At 37.2% G+C, this 27,930-nt stretch overlaps 1 protein-coding gene across 5 annotated transcripts in view; it reads right to left on the bottom strand.

Annotated features, from left to right (window-relative positions):
- Positions 1 to 27,930, bottom strand: part of CFAP70 (cilia and flagella associated protein 70) — an 86,907-nt gene that overhangs the window by 48,539 nt on the left and 10,438 nt on the right. For 3 of the 5 annotated variants that reach the window (XM_030862577.2, XM_030862581.2, XM_060286482.1), the window contains 7 exons: positions 21,315 to 21,413; positions 21,063 to 21,142; positions 19,686 to 19,865; positions 16,035 to 16,217; positions 13,608 to 13,702; positions 9,451 to 9,550; positions 4,693 to 4,827 (listed from right to left, as the gene is read on the bottom strand). In XM_030862577.2, the coding sequence (XP_030718437.1) occupies positions 4,693 to 4,827; positions 9,451 to 9,550; positions 13,608 to 13,702; positions 16,035 to 16,217; positions 19,686 to 19,865; positions 21,063 to 21,142; positions 21,315 to 21,413 (872 nt within the window). The remainder of the gene's footprint in view (positions 1 to 4,692; positions 4,828 to 9,450; positions 9,551 to 13,607; positions 13,703 to 16,034; positions 16,218 to 19,685; positions 19,866 to 21,062; positions 21,143 to 21,314; positions 21,414 to 27,930) is intronic. The other 2 variants (XM_030862580.2, XM_060286483.1) reach the window with 2 other exon arrangements.

Here is a 27,930-nt window from a genome sequence, read left to right as displayed (position 1 = left end):
AGTAATATTACTCATCTTGAAGTCTATTTTGTCTGATATAAATATAGCTACTCAGCTCCATCATGCTTTCTATTTGCATAGTATATCTTTTCCATCCTTTTACTTCAACTTATGTGTGTCTGAAGCAAAATGTATTTGTTATAGACAGCATATCATTGAATCTTGATTTTTTTTAATTGAAGTATTAGTTCAATTACCATATTGTATCAGTTTCAGGTGTACAGAAAAGTGACTCAGTTATATATGTTTTTCAGATTATTTTCTATTAGAGGTTATTACAAGATATTGAAAACAATTCCCTGTGTTCTGAAGTAAATCCTTGTTGCTCATCTATTTTATGTATAGTAGTTCATGTCAGTTAATCCCATACTCCTAATTTATCCCTCCCCCCACTTTCTTTCCCCTTTGGTAACCGTAAGTTATTTTCTATGTCCGTGAGTCTGTTTCTGTTTTGTATATAGATTCATTTGTATTATTTTTTAGATTCTACATAAGTGATATAATATTTATCTTTCTCAAATCTTGATATTTTTAAAATGCAGTCTCATAATCTCTTTCATTGGGGTGCTTAGACTACTCACATATAATGTTATTGTTGAAATATTTACATTTATTATTTGACATTTTGCTATTCCTTTTCTATTTATCTTGTCTTTTTTGTTCCTCTCTTCCTTCTTTAAGTGCCTTGTTTTAATGTTAAATATATATATACTTGAGTATACGCATATGGTATATGTACACAAACACAAACACACACATACACACACACACGCTTTTCTTAGTGGTTGCTTTAGAGATTACAATATGCATCTGAACTAATCACAATCTATTTCACACTGAGACTAATTTAATTCTGATAAAATATATAAACTTTACTGTGCTATAGCTCCATTCTATCCTCTTTCCTTTATGCTACTATTATCATATAAATTACATCTATGTATGTTACAAACCCAATAATAAAACTAATGCTTTATATAATCACATCTTTCAAAGAAATTAAGAGCAAATATGAGAAAAACATATATTTCTAAAATCTTTTATACTTACTTACATTTAACCATTTCTAGTGTTCATTTCTTCTTGTGGATTCAATTTATCATTTGGTTTATATTCTTTCAAGCTGAAGGACATACTTTAGTAATCCTGGCAAGACAGGTTTATTAGCAACAGATTCTTTCAATACTTGTTTATCCATGGATGTGTTTATTTCACCTTCATTTTTGGTTGATAGCGTTTTCATTCAACACTTTGAATCTGTGTTTCCATTGCCTTCAGGATTCCATTGTTTTGGATGAAAAATCAACTGTTAACCATGTTGGTGCTCCCCTGTAAGTGATGAATCATTTTTCTCCTGTTGAATTCACAATTTTCTTTTTCTTTCAATAGTTCACTATAATGTGTATACTATAGACCTCCATATGCTTTTCCTACCTGGAATTCTCTGAACTTCTTAGGCATGTAGATTAATGTTTTTATCAAACAGGGGACATTTTCAGACATTATTTTTATATACATAACTTCTGCCTCTTTCTCTTTTCTCCTAGGACTCTCATTACAATATGTTGGTTGCTCTCCACCAAGATCTCCATTTCAACCAACGACATTGTCAGCCATGGGTCCTTCACCCACTGCTCCAAATTTTGTGAGCCCTCTCTGTGGCAGCAAAGTTGCTGGCCCTCACAGCCCATCCTGCCCTAGAAGAACCACCTCACTGATTAAGCTAAATTAGAGAAGAGGTAGGGGGAGGTGGTTTAGGAGCAGATCTAGGCAAGAATGCCTCAAACTCCATTGTTTTTCATGCATGAATACTTCTCAGTTTGTTGATGCCTTTGGTCAATTTCCAGAGCACTGAAATGGCATTTTGTCAATTTGTCCAGCTTTACAGTTGCTTTTAGGGGGAGAAAATTTGACAACCTCCTCACTCAGACATACCCAGAAATGTTTCCTCCCCAGTATTTTTCATATATTTAAAAAATTATGATTATATATTTTTAAAAAGTTGTGATCATAGTGGATGTAGTTTTATATCCTTTTTCATTTAACAGACTATCACATGCACCATCTGTTTTTAAAGTTTTCATGAGAATAATTTTTAATATATGCACAATATTCTCCTTCATATGGGTATAATAAAAGTAACAGGCAAAAATGTTTGTGTGTCAACTATATCCCTAGCTCTTTACATATTTTATCTCATTTAATATGTAAAACAATTCTAGGAAACAAGCAGTGTCTCCATTTTACTGATGAATAAAGTTAAGAGAAATTTAGTCACTTGCCCAAAGTCAGTAAATGGCAGCCTGTCTGGCAGTTCCAGAATTCAGTCTAGAAACTGGCCTGACATCAAAGCCTATAACCTTTCAGTTAATATATTGTTTCCCTCAGATTCACCAAAAATATCTTGATATGACTGATACAATAAAGTGCTTTATATTTTAGAAATAGTAGCCATCTTCTGATACGTATTCAAATATTTTTCCCAATTTTTTAGTTACATTATAATTTTGTTAATGATGGTTTCTTCTATGTATAGAAGATTTTTATTTTTTGGCAATCTAAATCTTTTATATCTTTCATTTGTTTTCAAGCACAGGAAGTCTTCCCTTAATTCATATCTTTAATTAATAGACACTTCTATTTTTATAGACTTCACATTTAACTTACTTTAATAAACTCACTTGGAATTTATCATGATCTATGCTATATGTAAAATTTTTGCTTTCTTTTTTTTATTTAACTATCTACAAAACATTAATGATTATCTTTTTAATGGATGCATATTCCACCATTTTTATTTACAATAATTTATTAATCCTTTCTCTATTATTAGACATTTAATCTTAATTTTAGTCTTGCTATTATTGATCCCCAAAAGTTTTCATGAATAGGAGGGTTTTGATCCTATTAAATGATTTATTTCAGACAAATCCCTATAAGTTTGATTTCTGATTCAAAGGATACTTATATAGAGTTTATGACTCAGTTGGTTTTCAAACAGCTGATGGATCTTTCATGACTCTGTTATTGAGAAATACTTGTCCTAATAATGATAAAATAGTAATACGTTTTTGTTGTTATTACTGTTGTGTTTTACAAAGCCTCACTTTCTCCTAAGAAGAAACATGATAAAGTTGATTTTTTGCTTAAATAAATAAATAAATAATGTGTATTTTAACACCTGAAAATTGCAAGAACTATATTATAGCTCATTAATCAGTACATATATTTAAGTTTTTGCATACTTAACACACAATACTTCATTATTTGGAAGATTTTCTTTCCAACTTTATTGAGGTAAAGTTGAAATACAGGCTTACTCTGGAGTTATTACAAGTTTGGTTCCAGACCACCTCAATAAAGCAAATAACTGCAATAAAGCAAATAATGGTTATCTTGGTTTCCCAGTACACATAAAAGTTATGCTTACACTATACTGTAATCTATTAAGTGTACAATAGCAGTGTCTTAAAAAACAATGTACAGGGACTTCCCTGGTGGCACGGTGGTTAAGAATCCACCTGCCAATGCAGGGGACATGGGTTTGAGCCCTGGCCCGGGAAGATCCCACATGCCATGAACAACTAAGCCCATGTACCACAACTACTGAGGCTGTGCTTTAGAGCCTGCGAGCCACAACTATTGAGCCCACGTGCCACAACTACTGAAGCCCACGCGCCTAGAGCCTGTGCTCCACAACAAGAGAAGTCACCGCCGCAACGAACAGTAGTCCCCGCTCGCCACAACTAGAGAAAGCCGGCACACAGCAGTGAAGACTCAATGCAGCCAAAAATTAAAAAATAAAAGTAAAGATCTTAATTTAAAAATACTTTATTGTTAAAAAAGGCCAAAATGATTACACTAGTGACAACACAGATCCCAGATCACAATAACAAATATAACAATAATGATAATGTTTGAAATAGTGTGAGAATTAATAACATGTGACACAGAGACACAAAGTGAGCAGATGCTGTTGGAAAAATATCACCCATAGACTCGCTCATCATCTCAGGGTTGCTGCAAACCTTCAATTTGTAAAAAAAAAATGCAATATCTGTGAAGAGTAATAAAGCAAAGGGCAATAAAATGAGGTATGCCTGTATAATAAATTACATATTTAAAGTATACAATTTGATCAATTTTGACATGTGTATACACATGTGAAGCCATTACTGCAATTAGAATAACCAGTATTTCCATCATCCTTAAAACTTACCTCATATTTCTTTTGTAGTCCATTCTTCCCTCTATCCCTGTTCCCAAGCAACCACTGATCTGCTTTCTGCCACTACTTTCTGATAATTGTATTTCATTGGCAGTATACAGCATGTACTCTCTTTTGTCTGGTTTCTTTCATTTATCATAATGCATTTGAGATACATCCATGTTGCACGTGTTAATAGCTCATTCCTTTTTATTGCTGAGTAGTAGTCCATTGTATGGCTATACCATATAATTTGTTTTTCTGTTCACCTATTGATGGAGATTTGGGTTGTTTCCAGTTTTTGGATTTCATTATCCTAAAGTTTTTAAGGTTCAAGGGCAGAAGACTTCAAGGTTCCATATTTAACATCCCAGTATACCAGCTGGTTCCAAATATCAATTGCAAAGCTATGTGTGCTAAAGATGTAGGTAAACACATACATAAGAATAAATTAGGATGATACCCTCTCTTCAAATTTTTCTTACCTTTTCATAGACTGTGCTACCTAAGTAAGGGTAAACATGAAAAGCTCCCCGAATCCTCTTCACACCTGGATACAGCAATGGCACCATATTAACATAAGCCACACCATGAAATGAAAGCCGACCTTCATCATCAGTCTAAAGGAATAAAAACAGAGAGCTGTTAGTGCTACAGAGTAATGTAGCTAAAGTATGGAACTCTGACTTAGCAGTTCAAAGACCTGACTTTAGGACTAGCTGAGCTACTTGATTTGGGTCAGTTACGTAGACATTTTGGGTCTCTGCTCATTTATCTATTTATTTATAATTGGGTTTAAAAACACCATGATCTCTGAGATAACGTATACTAACACTATGAACAGTAAAGATAATAGTTGGATCAACATATATGCAAACTAATTAATAATATATATTCAACCAAAATGTCAATTTCACCATGTTGCTTCTTAGAAAAAAGTGAAGCTTTGCAAAAATCAGTAATAACAACAAAAGCTTAAAAGAAAACAGATTGTGGCCTTAGCTTTAGTTTACAGATTCATACGAATGAGAGGGGCCTTACAAATCATCTGCATCAGTAACGACACATACGATTTAATTTATGCTTAAGTTCTAACCAATTAGTGGAGGTGTTTTAGAATACTGTGTTGAGAAAGATTCTGTGTCCTTATTTGGGTTCAAAAGAAAAGAATGCTTTGATTGATCAGTAATATCTCCCATGGATGAAGGAGGATGACTGACAGTCTGCTGTCATGTATTTGCCAACCCTAATCTCATCTAAATTCTCATTACAAAGATGAAGAACATGTCAGTAAATATATTTTAACATAATTTTTAATGGTTGTATGGTTTGCCATAGAAAACTTTTATAAGGAAAAAAATCAGTGGAAGAAAGTTTAGTGAAAGAAAAAAATCAGTTTAGTGAAAGAAAACACAGTTAATTTCTACAAGGTTAAAAGTAATCTCTTTGAGGGACTTCCCTGGTGGTCCAGTGGTTAAGACTTCGCCTTCCAATGCAGGGGGTGAGGGTTCGATACCTGGTTGGGGAGCTAAGATCCCACATGTCTAGTGGCCAAAAAACCAAAACATAAAAAAAGAAGCAATATTGTAACAAATTCAGTAAAGATGTTAAAAATGGTCCACATCAAAAAAAAAATCTTTAAAAAAAAAGTAATCTCTTTGATTTAGCTGATTATAACAATAATTAGAAATTAGATTAAAAGCCCTATCTTCATGTGATAACATTATATTGCTTTAGAAATCTAAGGAATGTTAGCCAATACATATTATATATTACAAAGATACCAAAACCAGACAAAGATATCACAAGAAAAGAGAATTACAGGCCAATATCCCTGATGAGCATAAATGCCAAAATCCTCAACAAAATATTAGCAAACTGAATTCAACAATACATTAAAAGAATCGTACACCATGATCAAGTGGGATTTATCTCAGGGATGCAAGGATGGGTTAATACCCACAAATCAATCAATGTGATATACCACATTAACAAAACTGAAGAATAACAATTATATGATCACCTCAATAGATGCATAAAAAGCATTTGACAAAATTCACCATCCATTTACGATAAAAACTCTCAACAAACTGGGTATAGAGAGAACATACCTCAACATAATATAGGCCATATATGACAAATCTAAAGCCAACATCATACTCAAAGGTGAAAAGCTGAAAGCATTTCCTCTGAGATTGGGAACAAGACAAGGATGCCCACTCTTTTTTTTTTAACATTTATTTTTATTTATTTGTTGATTTATTTATTTATTTTTGGCTGCATTGAGTCTTCGTTGCTCTGCACGGGCATTTCTCTAGTTGCAGCGAGTAGGGGCTACTCTTTGTTGCGGTGCGCCAGCTTCTCATTGCAGTGGCTTCTCTTGTTGCAGAGCACGGGCTCTAGGCATTTGGGCTTCAGTAGTTGTGGCATGCAGGCTCAGTAGTTGTGGTTAGCAGGCTCTAGAGCACAGGTTCAGGAGTTGTGGCGCACGGGCTTAGTTGCTCTGTGGCATGTGGGATTTTCCCAGACCAGGGCTCAAACCCGTGTCCCCTGCATTGGCAGACGGATTCTTAACCACTGCATCACCAGGGAAGTCCCAAGGATGCCCACTCTTACCACTTTTATTCAACATAGTATTAGAAGTCCTAGCCATAGCAATCAGACAACAAAAAGAAATAAAAGGAAAACTGGAAAGGAGGAAGTAAAACTGTCACTGCAGACAACACGATATTGTATATAGAAAATCCTAAAGACACCATCCAAAAACTACTAGAATAAATGAATTCAATAAATTTGCAGGATACAAAATTAACATACAGAAATAAGTTGCATTTATATATACTAACAACAAATTAGCAGAAAGAGAAATTAAGAAAACATTCCCATTTTAAAATGCATCATTGGGATTTCCCTGGTGGCGCAATGGTTAAGAAGCCACCTGCCAATTCAGGGGACACGGGTTCAATCCCTGGTCTGGGAAGATCCCACATGCCACGGAGCAACTAAGCCCATGTGCCACAACTAAAAATCCTGCATAAAGAAACTAAAACATGCCGCAATGAAGATCCCATGTGCTGCAACTAAGACCCGGTGCAGCCTAAATAAATAAATAAATATTTTAAAAAATAATAAATGTTTTTGCACAGTGAAAGAAACTACGAACAAAATGAAAAGGCCACATACTGAATGGGAAAAAATATTTGCAAACTATATTTCTAAAAAGGGGTTAATATCCAAAGAACTCATACAACATCAAAAAAAACAAACAACTTGATTTAAAAACAGGCAGAAGACCTTAATAGACATTTTTCCAAAGAAGGCATACAGATAACCAACAGACACATGAAAAGATGCCCAACATCACTAACAATCAGGGAAATGCAAATCAAAACCACAATGAAATACCGCCTCACACCTGTCAGAATAGCTACCATCAAAAGACAACAGATAAGCACTGGCGAGGATGTGGAGAAAAAGGAAGCCTCATGTACTGTTGGTAGGATTGTAAATTGGTAAGATCCTATGGAAAACACTACAGAGGTTCCACAGAAAATTATAAATAGACCTGCCATATGATCTAGCAATTTCACCTTGGGGCATTTACCCAAAGAAAACAAAAACATGAACTTGAAAAGATATATGCACTCCAATGTTCACTGCAGCATTACTTAAAATAGATATGGAAGCAACCTAGTTGTCCATCAAAAGATAAATGAAGATGTGGTATGTATATATATATATATATATATATATATATATACACACAATGGAATATTACTTAGCCATAAAAATTGACATCTTGCCATTTGTGACAACATGGATAGATCTAGACAGTATTATGTTAAGTGAAATAAGTCAGACAGAGAAAGATTAATACCATGTCATCTCACTTATACATGGAATCAAAAAAAAAAGACTAAAACAAAACAAAAACAGACTCAGAGATACAGAGAAAAACGGGTGGTTGCTGGAAGGGGTGGGAGAAACAGGTGAAGCAGCTTAAGAGGTACAAACCACCAGTTATATAACAAATAAGTTACAGAGATATAATATACAGCATAAAGAACGTGGTCAATAATATTGTAATAACTTTGGGGACAGATGGTTACTAGACTTATCATGGTGAACACTTCATAATGTTTGCAAGTGTCAAATCATTATGTAGTACACCTGAAACTAATAATATTGTGCAACAACTATATTTCAAGTTTTAAAAAAGACTTTTTGCAGGGGACATTTCTTAGGCTATTTCCCATGGTTTTCTTCTTCAGCATGATAGGAAGCAACTGTTGGCATAGTAAGTGGGATGAACTGAAAACACAGTCATTTGGACAAATGCATTTATTTTTATCATAAACAAACAAACAAAATACAGTAGAGAACTTTTCTAGGCTCATCAAAGCTGTATCTTTTCAGCATAGTAGTACACCTATGAATCCTATTACTCTAATTAGTGGGCTAAAACAATTTAAGTAGGTAAGTCTAAAATAAATTTAGAAAGATGTAGTAGGTTGAACCATATTGCCAATATTTAACTACTTTTGATGTATTAAAAGGCTATTTGGGGGCTTCCCTGGTGGTGCAGTGGTTAAGAATCTGCCTGCCAATGCAGGGGACACAGGTTCGAGCCCTGGTCCGGGAAGATCCCACATGCCGTGGAGCAACGAAGCCCGTGCGCCACAACTACTGAGCCTGAGCTCTAGAGCCCGCAAGCCACAGCTACTGAGCCCATGCTCTGCAACAAAAGAAGCCACCGCAATGAGAAGTCTGCACACTGCAACAAACAGTAGCCCCCACTTTCCGCAACTAGAGAAAGCCTGCACACAGCAACGAAGACCCAATGCAGCCAAAAATAAATAAATTAAATAAATAATTTTTTTAAAAAAAAGAAAAGAAAAGCATTAAAAAAAGCTATTTTTCATGGTTTTACCCATGTTAAAACTATAATAAAGAGCTAGAGGAAAACAGGATAACTGAGAATAAAGCCTAAATAATTGTTAGTGGACAATAGGGAACTAGGGTTACCAGTCATCCTGATTTGCCAGGAACAAGGGAGTTTCCTGGGATATGAGACTTTCAGCACTAAAACCGAGAAACTATTAAGCAAATCAGGATGAGCTGGTCACCCTAGGGAGCAGCCACACAGTTCATATTTTCCTTTGGTATCAGAATTAGAAGCAGAAAAACAGGTTGGGTCTGACCCAGCATTTCTTATATAAATATTTTTAAGTAAACTAATTTACCTTCTCAAATTTAGCAGATTTCCCTTTGGGTACAGTAACCAGAGGAACCCTTGTGATCTCTACAGGCCAAAATCGACAATCAGCAATTCGCTTCTGAAAACTGCAGATCAAAAATCAGCCCATTAGCATTACATGCAAAAATGGGGTTAGTATAATTTAGGTCAAAAGGAAGTATTCCTCTCTTAAAAAGTAATGGAATACACATATGTAAAAATTTTTATTAGGCGTGTGGGCTTTTAAAACCTTCTCATAGGGCTTCCCTGGTGGCGCAGTGGTTGAGAGTCCGCCTGCCGATGCAGGGGACACGGGTTCGTGCCCCGGTCCGGGAAGATCCCACATGCCGCGGAGGGGCTGGGCCCGTGAGCCATGGCCGCTGAGCCTGCGCGTCCGGAGCCTGTGCTCCGCAACCGCAGGGGCCATGACGGTGAGAGGCACGCGTACCGCAAAAACAAAACAAAACAAAAAAACCTTCTCATAGCAATAAAATTCCAAAAATAATTATACTATACTGCTAGCAGAAGCAAATTGTATATTTTTGAGAGCAGTTTGACAACATGAATCAAAAGTCTTTAAAATGTTCATAGCCTTTGACCCACAAATTCCACTTCTAGTGATTTATTCTAAAGAAATAATCAGACAAGTATGCAAATAGTATAAAGTACATTTATTTCTACTGTGAAAATAATCATAGTAAGACTTCCATTGTCAGCTCAAACACATAAAGAGCTTGGAAGCTATCACTCCTGTCCTCACAACAAGAAAAGAGCTGGTCAGGGACTTCCCTGGTGGTCCAGTGGTTAAGAATTCACCTTCCAATTCAGGTGATGAGGGTTCGAACCCTGGTGGAGGAACTAAGATCCCACGTGCCACAGGGCAACTAAGCCCGTGCGCCACAACTACTGAGCCTGCGCACTCTGGAGCCCTAGCGCCACAACTAGAGAGACTGTGCGCAGCAACTACTGAGCCCGCGCACCACAACTAGAGAGAAGCCCACACGCCGCAACAAAGAGCCTGCGTGCCTCAACTAAGACCCAATGCAGCCAAACAAATAAATTAATTAAAAAAATAAAGGCATATGTAAGAAAAAAGCTGGTCAAACTGAAAATCAATGACTTTTCTTAGATCCATCTAAGAATTAAGTTCACAGGGCAAATTGCCACCTGGAAGTTTAGAGAAACAGGCAAGTACAGAGAATCACAGCTGAGATCAGCTTACAGGCATCAGAAGCCATTAGAGCCAGTAACTGGTAGAAACACTTTAATGATAATTTTGAAAGATTGTTGGAGGCTGAGAGTGAACTAACCAGAGAGTTAAAAACTCCTGGGTGCCCAGTCTTAGGGGGTTCCCACACTTTCTTGGGTTTTAAATCAAGGAGCTCCATCAGACTCTCATTGTGAAAGCAAGAGAATAGCCTTAGGCAGGGAGAAAGGAAAGGTAACCATATTAAAATATGTCCAGAGTATTCTCCATAACAAAGGCCTGCTCTGTAAGGGAAACTACTTCACCAGAGTTTTATCTGACCCAGGGAAAGGGCAATTAGACAACTCCAGTCCTATTTAGCCTTCCTGTCTCACACGAAGAGAGGAAGAAAAAAAGACTATTACACACTTATGAAGTCACAACCTATGGGCTCAAACCCATTAAAATACTGAGATTTAATCACAGGATTATAGAACACTTCCCTTCCCCAACACCTTACCGCCACACATCAACAGGATCCAGTATAATAACAGTGAATTATAACTGAGAATCTGCAAAACACAAACCCTGTTTAGGAAAGAGCTCTTAGCAAAACCAAAGACAACAGGGAAGGAGCAAAAGGACACTGAAGCCTCTAGCATCTACAGCTACAGCAAGTGTTAAACACAGCCTACCTCCTAGCCAGGTTAACATAAAAACTCACAGTAAAAAACCTAATTACCATATTTCTTACTACCCAAAACATAATGTCCAGTTTTCAATAAAAAACTACAAGGAATGGTAAAAGGCAAGAAAAAATACAGTCTGAAGAAACAAGGCTAGCATATGAACTAGACTCAGATATGACACAGATTTTGAAATTACCAGATAGAAAATTTTAAATAACTATGATTAGTATGTTAAGAACTCTAATGGATTAAGCAGACAAAATGCAAGAACAGATGGGTAATGTAAGCAAAGAGATGGAAATTCTAAGAAAGGATCAAAAGGAAATGTTAGAAATCAAAAACACTAAAAAAAAGGAACAATTCTTCTGATGGGCTTATCAACAGACTGGACATAGCTGAGGAAAGACTCAGTGATCTTGAAGCCACTGAGCCAATGAAAACTTCCCAAACTGAAATGGAAAGGGGAAAAAAATTTAAAAATCACAACAGAATATCTAAGAACTGTGGGACAATTACAAAAGGTATAACAGGAATACCAGAAGGTGAAGAAAGGGAGAAAGAAGCAAAAGAAATATCTTAAGTCATAATGGCTACAAATCTTACCAAATTAATGGCAGATACCACAGATCTAGGAAGCTCAGAGAACACCAAGCACAATAAATACAAAAAAAAAAACTACACCTAGGTATATCATATTCAAACTGCAGAAAACCAAAGAGAAAGAGAAAATCTTGGAAGAAGTCAGAGAAAAAAACACCTCACCTATGGAGGAATAAGGATAAGAATTACATTGGGCTTCCTTTCAGAAATCATGCAAGCAAGAAGAGAGTGGTGTAGAAACAAACCACCAACCTAGAATTCTGTATCTAGTGGAATTATCCTTCAAAGGTGAAGGAAAAATACTTTCTTAGTCAAACAAAAATGGAAGGAATTTGTGGCCAGTAGACCTGCCATGCAAGAAATGCTAAAAGTTGGGGGCTTCCCTGGTGGCGCAGTGGTTGGAAGTCCGCCTGCCGATGCAGGGGACACAGGTTTGAGCCCTGGTCTGGGAAGATCCCACATGCCACAGAGCAACTAAGCCCGTGCACCACAACTATTGAGCCACGTGCCACAACTACTGAAACCCGCATGCCTAGAGCCCGTGCTCCCCAGCAAGAGAAGCCAGACAATGAGAAGCCCACGCACTGCAATGAAGAGTAGCCCCCGCTCGCCGCAACTAGAGAAAGCCTGCACACACAACAAAGACCCAACACAGCCAAAAATGAAAACAAATAAATTTAATTTTTTTAAATGCCTATTAAAAAAAAAAGAAATGCTAAAAGTCTTCAGAGAAAAGGAAATGATGTGGGCCAGAAACGTGGATCTACATAAAGAAAGGAAGAAAATCAGAGAATGAAACAGATTAAAGTAAAATAAATTAAAATTTTTTTCTTATTTTTAATTAGTCAAATAGATAACTGTTCAAAGTAATAATAGTAACAATGTGTCCTTAATAACATATCAGCAAATCAAATCCAACAATGTACATTAATATTATATACTACTGTCAAATTGGGTATATAGGAACTCTGAAATATCTGATCAATTTTTCTGTAATCCTAAAACTGTTCTAAAAAATAGTCTATTATTTGAAAAAACAGAGATTTTCATTCAGATTATACATATATTGATAATCCTCTATTTCTCACCTCTCCCTAATCTCCAGGTCACTGTGACAGAGACCGATAGTTACCCACACAAAACTGTGTCATGTTCTGCTTTAGTATATAAATCCTGATCTAGTCTGGGTGACAATGTGTCCAACAAAACCATTATTTCCTAAGCCTCTTTTGCATCGAGAGATGGCCAATGAGATGTAAACAGGGGTTGCCAGATTCCAGGAAGGTTCTATAAGAGGGGCTAATACAGCCAGCATGTGTCCTTTTTTAATCCATAAGCACTCCCCTCTTCCAACATTCTGACAGGAATGTGAAAGTGCAGGCTGGAGCTCCAATAGCCATCTTGAACCATGAGACAACCTTGTGGATGGAACGTACATGTTAAAGAAGGTAGAGCAAAGAGAAAGATTGAGCCTGGATACCTAATAATACTGTAGAGCCACCACACATACCAGCTCTGAACGAAACAAGAATCCCCCATGGTTAAGCTACCATCACTAGAAGCCTGCTATTAGCAGATGTGGTGGAAGAGAACCTCAGGATCACCTTAACTCAAATATAAATAAACAAAAGCAACATTTCTTCCCACCTACATCTCTGTTGGTTAGACATATTCCCTCCCTCTTCCTACCTGATCACTGCAGGAGGATCAAGGTAGCAGCGACTTTCCAAGTCCCAAGTAATCCTTTTCTTTATGCACTCTGCTTGGTTCCTAAATTCCCTGTCCTATAAAATCATAAGACAGAGACTTTTACTCTCTCAGTATGCCATGGTTGTCTCCTGCTCCATCTGTGGGGCATTCTTTTAATGGATTTGGTCACAATACTTTTATTACTACTACTAATACTACTATAAGTATGACTACTACTGAAAATACTACCACCATCTTAAATTTTAGGGTACTTTACTATTAATACAGTATATAAAATAAAATACTTATATTATCCTTATATCAATCTAATACTAACTGCCAAATATTCACTCACATAACCTTAATCAGTGATTCTCAACCGTGGATGCATATTAGAATTATCTGGGAGCTGATAAAAAAAAAATCAAAAACTGGGCATTGGTATTATTTTAAAAGTAAATTCTTATGTAATTGATCTGGGTTAGAGCCTGGCCATGGTTACTATTTTAAAAGCTTTCCAGGTGACTGTGATGAGCAACCAGGGTTGAGAACTAGTTATCTAAATTAAAATGCAATATAAAATCTAAATATCTAAAATAAAATATCTGCTCTAAATGAAAACATTAATGTAAGAAGAGTATGAATTTTTAGTAATCACAATGATGAGAAAAGACACTGCACAATGTTTTTAAAATATTGCTAGCCTTATCTCTATTTAAAATATTTAGAATCAGATACTGAAAGTAATTCAACCACTCATTGTAAAATTACTTTATTGAATGTTTCCACTAATGATTATCAGCTCATTCAAAATACATTTGCAAATGTGTTTACAGCATTTTCTATGCTCTTGACAAACATAGGTTGTAGAAAAATGTGAAGTAAGAGTGAAAGAGAAAGAAAGAAAGAAAGAAAGAGGAAGGGAAGGAACAAGAAGAAAATAATTTCAACAACTGAAATGTTCACCAACAGGAGACTGGTTAAGCAAGTTAAAGTATGTCTATACTTTAAAAAAAGTATATCATAAAGCAAGTGTTAGCGCAAGTTCGTGTGCCGAATGCACAGCGAGGCCAAACAAACCAAAACGTTGGAGTTTGGAGCAGAGAAAAAAAGGTTTATTTCAGGGCCATGCAAGGATACGGGTGGCTCATGCCATAAAAACCCCAAGCTTTCTGAAGAGTTTCAGCAAAAATTTTTAAAAGCCCGGTGTGGGGGGGCAGGGGGGTCGCAAGGTATGTGATCAGCTCATGCACAATTCTCTAATTGGCTGATGGTGAGGGAACAGGGTGGTGTCACAGGGGTTAACATTTTCAGTACTTAGGCTCCAGGAGGCCTGGGCCTATGTGCTCATGGTCATCTTCCATTTGGTGGGGGGTTTTCACATCTGTAAAACAGCTCAGGAAATGTGCCTCAAATATTATTATCTAGGTACTTCAGAGAGGAGCTAAAGCAGAGGATTTGGGGGAAAGGCCTGTCCCCAGAAGGTCCCATAGGGTCCTGCTCTGTTATACAAGTACAAATAAAGAAAGAAAAAGAATGTGGAAGAAATCTCCAAGATACGCTATAAAGCGAAAAAAGCAAATTGCAGAAGTGTGTGAGTATGCCACCATTTGTGAAAAAAAAAATGACAGGGAAAGAATACGTGTAGGTATACGTGTGTATGGGTATGTGAAGAAAAAACACATTTTCCCTACTTCCAATATGATTAAGCACTTATATATACTCAATTAAAAAGAAATAAATAAACATTTCACACTTGAGATAAAGCAAAAATAGCAGAGTCTTCTTGACAGGTTCTAGATCTCAAAACAGCAAGACTTTGAATACTTCCTATAAATCTGGACTCCCTAAAGAAAAACAATTTGATCCCTGACTTTTACTACACTGATGTCTTTGAGCCAGTCTTTCTGAAATCTGACTCCCTTGCATCCTTTTCGAGGAAACTTTACTTTTCTAAATGTTCTTGCTTCTGAGTCTTCTTTTGACTATTTACTTTTGCTTTTATATGCGTAAAAATGTAACCAGAAGGAAACACAAGAAACTATAACAAAGGTTAACTACCAGGGTGATGATCTGGGAAGGAATTAGGAAGAAGAGACATGGAGGAGGGGGGAGACTTTAACTGCATATCTCTTAATGTTTTATTTTGACCTGTAACTGTATTATAACCTACTCATAAATAAATAAATGTCAAATAAAATAAAGAATAAATATGAATTAAATCAATGATTTTGTTTGTTGGACTTAAGAAGTCAGGAAATATTTTAATCAGAACTTTATAGATAATTGTTTTATTTTGACATACACCTGTTTTATTTTAAGAGGTGATGGATGTATATGAATTACAGTGATTTACAAACTGTAAACATATGTTTTATCATATGTCAGTGCACTGAGATTATCACCAAATCCGCCTAATTCTCTCACCTCAGGATGGTTGAGTTCCCCTTCTTCTTCCTCATAGGGCCCACCAACGATGAAAGCATCAGGAATGTTATTAGCTCCTGGAGCCAGAATGTTGGCAATAGGCCATTTTTTGGGCCGAGGAAGAGGTTCTCTTTCCCCTCCAAGCTTCAGAGTTCCATTCTTGAAGAAAATGGGATAGTCTTTCTACAGAAATAAATACCATGTATCAGGAAATTTTGTGAAAGACTTTGAAGTGGACAAAAAAAGATTACTGAAGTGTCTTTTCAATGGAATGCCAGGTGTTGTCTAACAGATCCTTCTGTGATTATCTGTTTCTAAAGAGGGGCCTGTGTCCTTCATTGTCTTGCTATTTTATAATTCCATAATTTATAGAAAATTGATAATAATGCAAATTATTCTTGTCCATAGATATGGACATGTATTTTGTCCAGTGGAGATATAATTGATCATTGCACTATGGCTGATAAGTTTTGAATTATTAGCAAATATATTTCAAGATTCCTAGTTGCTTGTATATATGGGTCATTTGTTCAGATTCTCCTTTTTCAAAAATATTTCTTTATTTCTTTATTTGGCTGGGTTGAGTCTTAGTTGCAGCATGTGGGATCTTCACTGTGGCATGTGGGATCTTTAGTTGTGGCATGAAAACTCTTAGTTGCCACATGTGGGATCTTTAGTTGTGGCATGAAAACTCTTAGTTGCCACATGTGGGATCTACTTTCCTGACCAGGAATAGAACCCGGGTCCCCTGCACTGGGAGCACAGAGTCTTTAGCCACTGGACCACCAGGGAAGTCCCCAGATTCTCCTCTGAACTGGTTTAAACACTTTATGTCATTTTATATTTATATGAGAGTCATGATGTACCTTTTTAAAACTTATCTTTTAAAAAATAAACAAATCTGACAAAGGGCTAAAAATATAGGCATTTTCATATCTGTAATTTATCTAAAATATACTTGCAATAGAAAACTGATAAAGTTATAAACAGACAATTTATAGAAAGAGAAATTCAAAAATCCAACATTTAAATAAAAACATGCTAAAAATCATTAATAATAAGTGAAATGCACATTAAAACAATGAGATACTATTTTAAACTGTAGATGGGCAAAGTCAAAGTCTGAAAATATTGTGTTGACAGCATTGTGAAGAGAATGGTATGCTTATACATAGTTGATGGAAGTGTAAGTTTGTACAACTATGGAAAGCAATTCTGTAGCCTCTTATAAAAAGTAAAATTGGCATAACCTGTAACTCAACTATTCTAGTTCTTTGGGTTAAGTTTTAAAACTTCTGTGAAGGAGGGGCATTTCTAGAATAGCAGAGTAAGAATCTTTGAAAATCTGCTCCTCAAAAAAAACCCAAAAAAACCAATGCCAGCAAAAATTGTCAAAATTAAGGATGCCAAGACCACTCAGGGCTTCCCTGGTGGCGCAGCAGTTAAGAATCTGCCTGCCAATGCAGGGAACACAAGTTAGAGCCCTGGTCCGGGAAGATCCCACATGCCGCAGAGCAACTAAGCCCGTGTGCCACAACTACTGAGCCTGCGCTCTAGAGACCATGAGCCACAACTACTGAGCCCACGTGCCACAACTACTGAGCCCACATGCCACAATACTGAAGCCTGCACACCTAGAGCCCATGCTCGCAACAAGAGAAGCCACTGCAATGAGAAGCTCGCTTACCACAATGAAGAGTAGTCCCCACTCACCGCAACTAGAGAAAGCCCACGTGCAGCAACAAAGACCCAATGCAGTCAAAAATAAATAAATAAAATAAATAAATTTATTTAAAACAAAAGACCATTCAATAGGGACAGGACAGTCTTTTCAACAAATGGTGCTAAGCAGGTGCTAGTTATTCACGTGCAAAAGAATGTAGTTGGTTCTTACCTAACACCATATACAAAAATTAACTCAAAATGGAGCAAAGGCCTAAACATAAGAGCTAAAACTATAAAACTCTTACACACAAACACAGGGGGAAAAGCCTTGTGACATCAGATTTGGCAATGATTTCTTGGTTACAACAACAAAAGAAAAAAATGGACAAATTGAACTTCATCAGAATTTAAAATTTTGGGGTATCAAGAGACACTAACCAGGGACTTCCCTGGTGGTCCAGTGGCTAAGACTCCATGCTCCCAATGCAGGGGGCTGGGGTTCGATCCCTGACCAGGGAACTAGATTCCACATGCTGCAACTAAAGATCCCACACGCCACAACTAAAAGATCTCACATGTGGCAACCTAACGAAGAATTTATGTGCCGCAACTAAGATGCGGCACGGCCAAATAAATAAATTAATTATTTTAAAAAGACACTAAACTTGGGCTTCCCTGGTGGCACAGTGGTTTAGAGTCTGCCTGCTGATGCAGGGGACACGGGTTTGTGCCCCGGTCCGGAAAGATCCCACATGCTGCGGATCGGCTGGGCCCGTGCGCCATGGCTGCTGAGCCTGCGCGTCTGGAGCCTGTGCTCCGCAACGGGAGAGGCCACAACAGTGAGAGGCCCGCGTACTGCAAAAAAAAAAAAAAAAAAAAGATACTAACCAGAGTAAAAACGGCAACCAATAGAATGGGAGAAAATATTTGCAAATCACATATCTAATAAGGGAGTAATAGCTAAAATATAGAGAGAACTCCTAAAACTCCAACAACAAAATGACAAACAACCCAATTCAGAAATGGGCGAAGGACTCGAATAGACATTTCCCCAAAGAAGATATACAAATGGCCAATAAGCACATGAAAAGATGCTCAACATCATTAGTCACCAGGGGGATGCAAATCAAAAACACAAGGAGATGCTACTTCACATCTATTAGGATAGCTATTATCAAAAAACAGAAAATAACAAGTGTTGGTATATGTGGAGAAATTGGAACCCTTGTGTACTGCAGGTGGGAATGTTAAATGGTGAAGGAGAATTGGAGATTTCTATACGAAAAATGTAAAATGGCAATAAAGCAGGTAAGAGTATTAACTAATTACATTTTTTTAGCAAGCAATTTGGAAATCTCTAGAGCCTCAAAAGACCCATACACAAGCATTCTATAGAAATCTGGACTAAGAAAATAACCCGGAATTAAAAGAAAGTTTTGTATAATAAAGTACATTATATAAAATATATGCATAAAAGTAATCTGTGTAGAAATACTACATCCAGGGCTTCCCTGGTGGTGCAGTGGTTGACTGCAGGGGACACGGGTTCGTGCCCTGGTCCGGGAAGATCCCACATGCCGAGGAGCGGCTGAGCCCGTGAGCCATGGCTGCTGAGCCTGCGCGTCCGGAGCCTGTGCTCCGCACTGGGAGGGGCCACAACAGTGAGAGGCCCGCATACCGCAAAAAAAAAAAAAAGAAATACTACATCTAAAATTGTCAGATTTTAAATGTTTTATATATTTTCCATCATAAATATGTATGTATTGATATAAATTATATGTAGTGTATATATATATACATGTATATAACATGTAAACTATAAATATTAACATGCATGTATAAAACAGAAGTAAACTTTATGTTTTTGAGCCTAAAATAAATCTCAGCCATTAACAGAGCCTGCTTTGAATGAAATCTTAGAAGGTGAGGAAGAGATGACCATATGAGTGTTTAAATCTCTATAAATATCTTGCTGTAAGTCTTTACCTCTCCAGCTGATGGAACTTGCAGACCAACCATGAAGTTCTGCAGCAGCCCCATTGGAATGAAGGATTCAGGCACAGAGTAGGCAGCCTCCAATGTGACCTTCAGGAGATTGCCTCCTGAGATCTGGGCTGTGGTCAATAAGGGCTCCGCCACAAATACTTTAACTTCAAGACTGCACTGCTGTATAAGAATAAAATTACGCAGACATTTGAAAATGCTAGAGGCCTCCCTTTTTTCACATTATCTCATTTGAACCTCACATCATTGCTCAAGGTAAGAAGGTCAGGTTTAATTATTTCCATACAGAGGATTCAAATAGCTTTTTTAAGGTCCCATGAGTTAGAGATAAATCCAAGAAGAGAACCTTATCCCTAAGCTAGAGCCCTTCCCTTCTCTTCTTCTATAAGATCTAAGGGAAATCAACAGTACATAGACTGGGACACTGGACCACGGAAGGCAGATAGAGCCCAGATATCTACCTCTTTCCAGCACAAATCACATGGAATGACAGAAGGATATTAAATGATTATCTTTATACCCAATAAAACAATAATGCTACAATAGCCCTGGAAAACAAGAAATGCCATCACTGGACTACACATTTTTAGGAATCATTGAAAGACAGAAAGCAAATTAAATCAGATCTACCAAAAAAACCTAGAAGAAACCAATCACATCCTAAAATAAGAGGAGAGAATCACAGCAGATGTAGGAGTGGATTGTGGCAGCTCGAAGGTCAGAATCAACAAGAATCAGGAAGGGGCTTACATCAACAGTTAAGTAAGGAACTGCATTCAGAATAGTTGGGGCAGTTGGGTCTTACTTGTGCAAAACTGAAGACAGCTGTGGTATCTGCTGAGAGTGAGTGTACTTGCACAAGAGTGGCAAAAGCAGTGCCCCAAGAAGCTACTGATCCCAGGAGGAACTGGGAAACAAAGTCCAGAACACAAACCAGTAACACAGCCTACCAATTCATGCTTCCCCTCCTCCAATGACCAGAGGCAGGCTACCATGCCAGAAAGTGTGTTAGATGCATTCATATACTATTTAATTTAATTCAACAGGTCATAGTTAAAGAGGCATTTCCATGGTTAAGCCTTCCCTGCATCTACCCCTGGGCAAAGTAACAGATACCTACTCTGTGTCCATATGCCCCAACCCACCATTTAATCACACTGGTCATAACCTCTGATGTGTAGATTATGAACTCCTAAAGTAGGAGTTTCCTTATTCATCTTTGTTTCCCAGAACCTAGCACTATGTGTGCCTGTGAAAAGAAGGTGCCTGATGAATTGGACTCAACTAAATTTAACCTTAAGAGCAGACAGGCTTGACTGAATATCAGGCTGATATGTTAAGAGTTAAAACTCTAATTACCTTAATACCTGATCGAAGAGCTTCCAAGGGCGAGCCTGGCACAGGGTGCAATGGGACCATCGTTTCAAACGAACTCTCTCCTGCGAAAAGAAGGCCAAGTCAAGCCAAAGAAGGAAGGGTTAGGCAGAAATAACTGTGCTCATCTTTCAGTGAATCCCTCAAACTCACTGAGGCTGATTTTTGCACTTCTCTGGAACTAAGTTTTATGAGAAATAAGTTTATTTCTGCTTTTGAGCAAATCACACATCTGACCTTCCAGTAAAGGAAGAAGGTCCACCACAGCTTGACCAAGAATCATGGTCTTCTCCTCTTTCTGTTTCTTTTCCTTTGGTAAAACTTCAGTCATCGTTACTAGAAAAATCAAAACAAAGAAAATGAGAACATGTCTAGCTCACACATCAGATAACCAAGATGCAACAAACAAATCATTGTCAGAGAAATTCAAGTTAAGAGAAATGAACTTGAAACTTGAGAAGGCACCATTATTAGTGACTTCCAGTGGAAGATACTGGACCTCCTCAGTGACTTATTAATCTTTTTCCATGCAAATTATTTTTAAAAAGGATTTTTACATCATAATCATGTACACACATATGTATAAACTTACTGATACATATGATTATAACAAAGTTTCATGTAATATTCATCCCTAGCTCAAAATCCTTAGGTATTTTCTATTCTATTTCATGTATAAGAAATTACTGGTCATGACTCCCTCAATCAATTTTAGGAAAGACTAAAAATCATCATCTGGGACTTCCCTGGTGGTGCAGTGGTTAAGAATCCGCATGCCAATGCAGGGGACACGGGTTCGAGCTCTGGTCCGGGAAGATCCCATATGCCGCAGAGCAACTAAGCCCATGTGCCACAACCACTGAGGCTGCACTCTAGAGCCTGTGAGCCACAACTACTGAGCCCGCATGACACAACTACCGAAGCCTGAGCATCTAGAGCCTGTACTCTCCAATAAGAGAAGCCACCACAACACGAAGCCCGTGCACCACAACTAAGAGTAGCCCCCGCTCGTCACAACTAGAGAAAGCCCACGTGCAGCAACGAAGACTTAGTGCAGCCAAAAATAAATAAATAAATAAATTTTAAAAATAAAATAAAATAAAGAAGGAACCTGAAAGTCCCTTTTTCCTTTTTTTAAAAAATATTTATTTATTTGGATGCATTGGGTCTTCGTTGCGGCACGCAATATCTTCATTGTGGCGTGGGGGCTTCTCTCTAGCTGTGGCACGTGGTCTCTAGAGTGTGTGGACTCAGTTGTTGCAGCACACGGGCTTAGCTGCCCCGTGGCATGTGGGATCTTAGTTCCCGACCAGGGAATAAACCCATGTCCCCTGCATTGGAAGGATTCTTAACCACTGGACCACCAGGGAAGTCCCCAGTCCCTATGTTTATTTGTTTTAATTCCATGATTTCTTATGGTACTTACTTACATGGTTTAACTTTGTACACATTTTTATCCACCTAGAATTTATTTTGGTGTAATTCTGAGATATTAGTTACATCTTTTTCCAGAGAGCTACCCAGGTGTCCTTACACCATTGATTACATAGACCACCTTTTTCCCTACTGATGTGAAATGTCATCTTAATCAGATGTTAACTTACCAGAAGTACTGGTGACGATCTCTGGACCTGCTAGTCTGTCCTAATAATCTGTAAGTCTCTGCATGCACAAACACCTCATTGTTTTATTATGGTCTTACACTATGTTTTACTCTCGTGTAGGATTAATAATCCCTCATTAACTTTTTCAGAAATTCCTGATTATTCTTACTTTAAAAACTTTTTTCTGGGCACTTCCCTGGTGGTGCAGTGGTTAAGAATCCTCCTGCCAGTGCAGGGGACATGGGTTCGATCCCTGGTCCGGGAAGATACCACATGCCACGGAGCAACTAAGCCTGTGTGCCACAACTACTGAGCCTGCGCTCTACAGCCTGTGTGCCACAACTACTGAAACCCGTTTGCCTAGAGCCCATGCCCCGCAACAAGAGAAGCCACTGCAATGAGAAGGACGCACACTGCAGCAAAGACTAGCCCCCGCTCGCAGCAATTAGAGAAAGCCCATGTGCAGCAATGAGAACCCAATGCAGCCAAAAATAAATAAAATATAAATTTTTTTAAAAAAACTTCTTTCTGTAAGCATTCTATAATTAAAAAAATAATGTTGGCAGATTTATAGAGATCATGTTAAACTTATAGGTAAACTGAGGGAGAATGACATCTTTGTTATGTTGAGCATTCCTGTTTAATATGGTATGCCTTTCCTTTTGTTCCACCTCATACCTCTCAACAGCATTTTCTTTGAATCAGGATCCAAATAAGGTCCACACATTGTGATTAGCTGGTGTCTCTTAAGTCTCCTTCACTCTACTGATGTGTTTTCCATTTCTTTAGGTTTTCTAAATTGTCCATTTTATCAAAGTTTTCATGAGTAATGGCAGAATATTCTTTTTTATGTCTTTTTAAAATTGTTTTAAAATACACATTACATAAAGTTGATCATCCTAACCATTTTTAAGTATCAGTCCAGTGGTACTAAGTATATTCACATTTTTGTGCCACCATCACAGCTATCCATCTCCATAACTCTTCACCTTCTAAAACAGAAATTTTATACCTGTTCAACAATAACTCCCCATTTTCCCCTCCCCCTGGAAATCACCAGGATACTTTCTATCCCTATGCATTTGACTACTCTAGGTACCTCATATAAGTGAAATCATACAGTACTTGTCTTTTCATGACTGGCTTATTTCACTTAACATAATGTTCTCAAAGTTCATCCACGGTATAGCATATGTCACACTTTCCTTCCTTTCACAGCTGAACAATATTCTACTGTACGTATATACCACATTTTGCTTATCCATTCATCTGTCAATGGACATGTGGATTGCTTCCACATTTTACCTTTTGTGAATAATGCTCCTATGAACATAAGTGTACATATATCTCTTTGAGACCCTTTCAATTCTTTTGTATATATTGCCAGAAGTGAAATCGCTGGATCATACGGTCATTCTATTCTTAATTTTTTGAGGAACCACCAGTTCCTACAGTAACCACACCATTTTACAGTCCCACCAAAAGTACACAATGGTTCCGATGTGTCTACATCCTTGCCAACACTTGTTTTCTGTTTCTTTGACAGAAGCCATCTTAATGGGTATGAGATTGTATCTCGTATTTTTGGTTAGCATTTCCCTAATTAGTGATGTTGACTATTTTTTCATGTGTTTACTGGCCATTTGTAGATCATCTTTGGAAAAAAGTCTATTCAAATCCTTTTCCCATTTTTGAATTAGGTTGTTTGGGGTATTTTTGGTATTGAATTTTAGGAGTTCTCTATATATTCTGGATATTAACCCCCTATCAGATATATGATTTGTAAATATTTTCTCACATTCTGTGGGTTGTCTTTATACTCTGTGGATAGTGTCTTTTGATGCCCCAAAGTTTTAAATTTTGATGAAGTTCAATTTGTCCATTTTTGTATTTTGTTACCTGTGCCTTTGCTATCCTATCCAAGAGTCAATGAGAAATCGAATATGATGAAGTTTTGACCTATGTTTTTTTCTAAGTGCTTTATTGTTTTAGAACTTACATTTAGGTCCTTGATCCATTTTTGCATTAAGTTTTGAATGTGGTGTTAGGTAAGAGTCCAACTTCATTCTTTTGCATGTGGATATCCAGTTTTCCTAGCACTACTAGTTGAAAAGACTTACCCTTCCTATTGAATGGTCTTGGCATCCTTGTCAAAAATCATTTGACCATATATATTAGGGTTTATTCCTCAGCTCTCTATTCTATTCCACTGTTCTGTATGTCTCTGTTTCTGTCAATATCACCCTGTTTTGATTACTGTAGCTTTGTAGTAGGTTTTGAAAACAAAGTATGAGACCCCCAACTTTGTTCTTTTTTAAGACTGTTTTGGATATTTGGGGTCTCTTAAGATTTCATATGAATTATAGAAAGGGTTTTTTTTTTTATTTCTGCAAAAAAATGTCTTTGGAATTTTTATAGGGATTGCACTGAATCTGTAGATCACTTGGAGAAGTGCTAACATTTTAACAATATTAAATCTTCCGATCCATGAACATGTGATATGTTTCAATTTATTTGTGTCATCTTTAATTTCCTTCAGCAATGTTTTGTAGTTTTATATTTATGTAGATATATCTTTCTCTATTCTTTTACTTTTTACCTTACCATATGGTTATATTTTGAGTTTCTTGTATATAGTGTATTTCTTTATCGAATTTGTAATCTCTGTGTCTTGATATATTTAATGTAATTATTAATATATTAGGGCTTAAGTCTGCTGGGTTTTGTTTGGCCTCTCTTTTTCATTTCTCTGTTTTCTTTTCTCAGCCTTTCTCTGGATTACCTGAGCATTCTTTAGAATTCCATTTTTATTTATCTATAATACTTTTGAATATATCACTTTGTATAGATGTTCTAGTCATTGCTATAGGTATTGCAATTATATATATACTATTTATTACAATCTACTGATGTCATCATTTCACTAGTTTGAATGAAGTATAGAAACCTTACCTCCCTTTATGTCCCCTTGCCCTCCCTGTTTATAATTGCCAAAAATACTTTCTCAATATACAGAACCACATCAGATAGTGTTATACTTTGTTTCAAGTGTGAAACACAATTTAGAAAACTCAAGGAGAAGGAAAGCTTATTTTATCTGTCCAAATTTTTGCTTACCATATTCTTTCTTCTTTCCTGATGTTTCTAGGTTCTTTCTTTTATCATTCCCTTTCTGTTCAGAGAACTTCCTTCAACCATTCTTTTAGGGTAGGTCTTCTGGTGACAAATTCTTAGTTTTCTTTCATTTGAGAATATCTTGATTTCCACTTCATATCTTTTACTTAGGTATTCCATTCTAGGTGAGCAGTTCTTTTACCACTTTGTAAATATTGTTCCATTTCCTTTGGGCCTCCATGTTTTCTGATGAGAAACTGATACCATTGTAGTTGTTTTCTCCTGCTTTCAATTTTTTTTTCCTGTGTCTTCAGTTTTCAGAAGTTTTACTATGGTGTTCCTTAGTACAGATTTCTTTTGGGTTTATCCTGTTGGGACTTTGCTCAGCTTCCTGAATCTGTAGGTTTATGTCTCTAGCCAAATTTGGGGAGTTTTCAGGCTTAACTTCTTTGAATATTTTTCGAGCCTCACTCTCTTTCTTCTCTCCTTCTGATACTCCAATAACACTGTTAAATCTTTTGGCATAGTCCCACAGGACTCTGAAGTTCTGTTCATATTCTTTTAGTCTATTTCTTCTACATTACTCAGATTGAGTAATTTCTATTGTTCTATCTTCCAGTTCACTGATTCTTTCCCCTTTTTCCTCCATTCTGCTGTTGAGCCCATTCACTGAGCTTTTCATAGCAGTTAATATATTTTTCAGTTCTAAAATTTCTACTAGATTCTTCTTTATATCTTCTATTTCTTACTGAGACTTTCTATTTCCCCTATGAGTCTATCTATTGTTTTTTCATTTGTTTTCAACATGTTTACAATTGCTCATTGAAGCATTTTTATCATGGCTTCTTTAAAATCTTTGTCTAATAATGCTAACATATCTATCATCTTGGTGTTACCATCTACTGATTATTTGTTTAATTCAGTTTGAGATCTTCTAGTTCTTAGTATAATGAGTGATTTTCAAATGAAACCTGGAATTTTTATATTATGCTATGAAACTCTGAATCATACTTAAACCTTCTTTTTTGCTGGCATTTTTTGACACCGCTCCTACACAGGAAGGGGAGAGGCAATGCCTCATTATTTTCAGGTGGAGATAGAAGTCTAGGTTCCCCACTCAATCTCCATTAATACCTGAGTGGGGCAGCTCCTCCGTACTGCTGAGGGAAAATGGGGGTTCTGATTCCTTACTTGTTCTCTACTGATACTATAGTGGGTGTAGATGCATTACCACTAGGTGATGGTGAGTTTTGATTTTACACTAGACCCCGTTTGACACACGCCAGTGGGGAGTGGAGGAGCACCTCATTACTGCCAGATTGGGGCAGAAGCCCTGGCTCCCTGTGTGGTCTCCATTAAAACCACATGTTAAAAAAAACAAAACAAAACAAAACAAAAAAACCACATGTTGAGGGAATTCCTTGGCAGTCCAGTGGTTAGGACTTGGTGCTTTCACTGCCTGGGCACAGGTTCAATCCCCGGTCAGGGAACTAAGATCCCACAAGCTGCGTGGCATGGCCAAAGGGAAAATAACAAAAAACAAAAAACACATGTTGAGAGAGGGGGGTCATTACCATAGAGCACAAAAGTCCTGGCTTCCTACTTGGTCTTCTCTGACACCACTCAAGTAGGGTGTTGAGGCATGTTATTTCAGCTTTGTGCGTGTGTAAGCCTAGGTTCCCCACTTGGCTTGGGTATGGGTGGGGCCACAGTTTTTTTTTCTGGGCATTTGACTGGAGTAGAGCAGTTTCTGTCTAAATGTTTTCTGTCATGCTAGGCTGCCCCCTTTCCTGGTCTTTTGATTAGAGAGAGCACTTTTGTTGGTGGTTGGTTGGTTTGATCTGTACCCATTTTTGTTTCCAGGCTGCTGGCTTCTTCAGCATACAGTTTGGGATAGATGAGGCGAAAAGAAAACCCAAGGAACTCATACTGTCTTTCCTCAAGTCTCATTTCTTTCTTCTCTCTACCTTTCAGAGTCTGTTATATAAATAATGTCCAGGGTTTATAGCTCTGAGAGGAATAGAGGAAAGTATATCTAGTCCATCTTCTTGGAAGCAGAAGTTCTGTTTAAAATTCTTCTTGATGGGCTTCCCTGGTGGCACAGTGGATGAGAGTCCACCTGACGATGCAGGGGA

The sequence above is a fragment of the Globicephala melas genome, chromosome 16 (genome assembly GCF_963455315.2).
Source record: "Globicephala melas chromosome 16, mGloMel1.2, whole genome shotgun sequence".
NCBI lineage: Eukaryota > Metazoa > Chordata > Mammalia > Artiodactyla > Delphinidae > Globicephala > Globicephala melas.
Note: the sequence above shows the minus strand (reverse complement) of the source record. Positions and strands in the feature narration are given on the sequence as shown.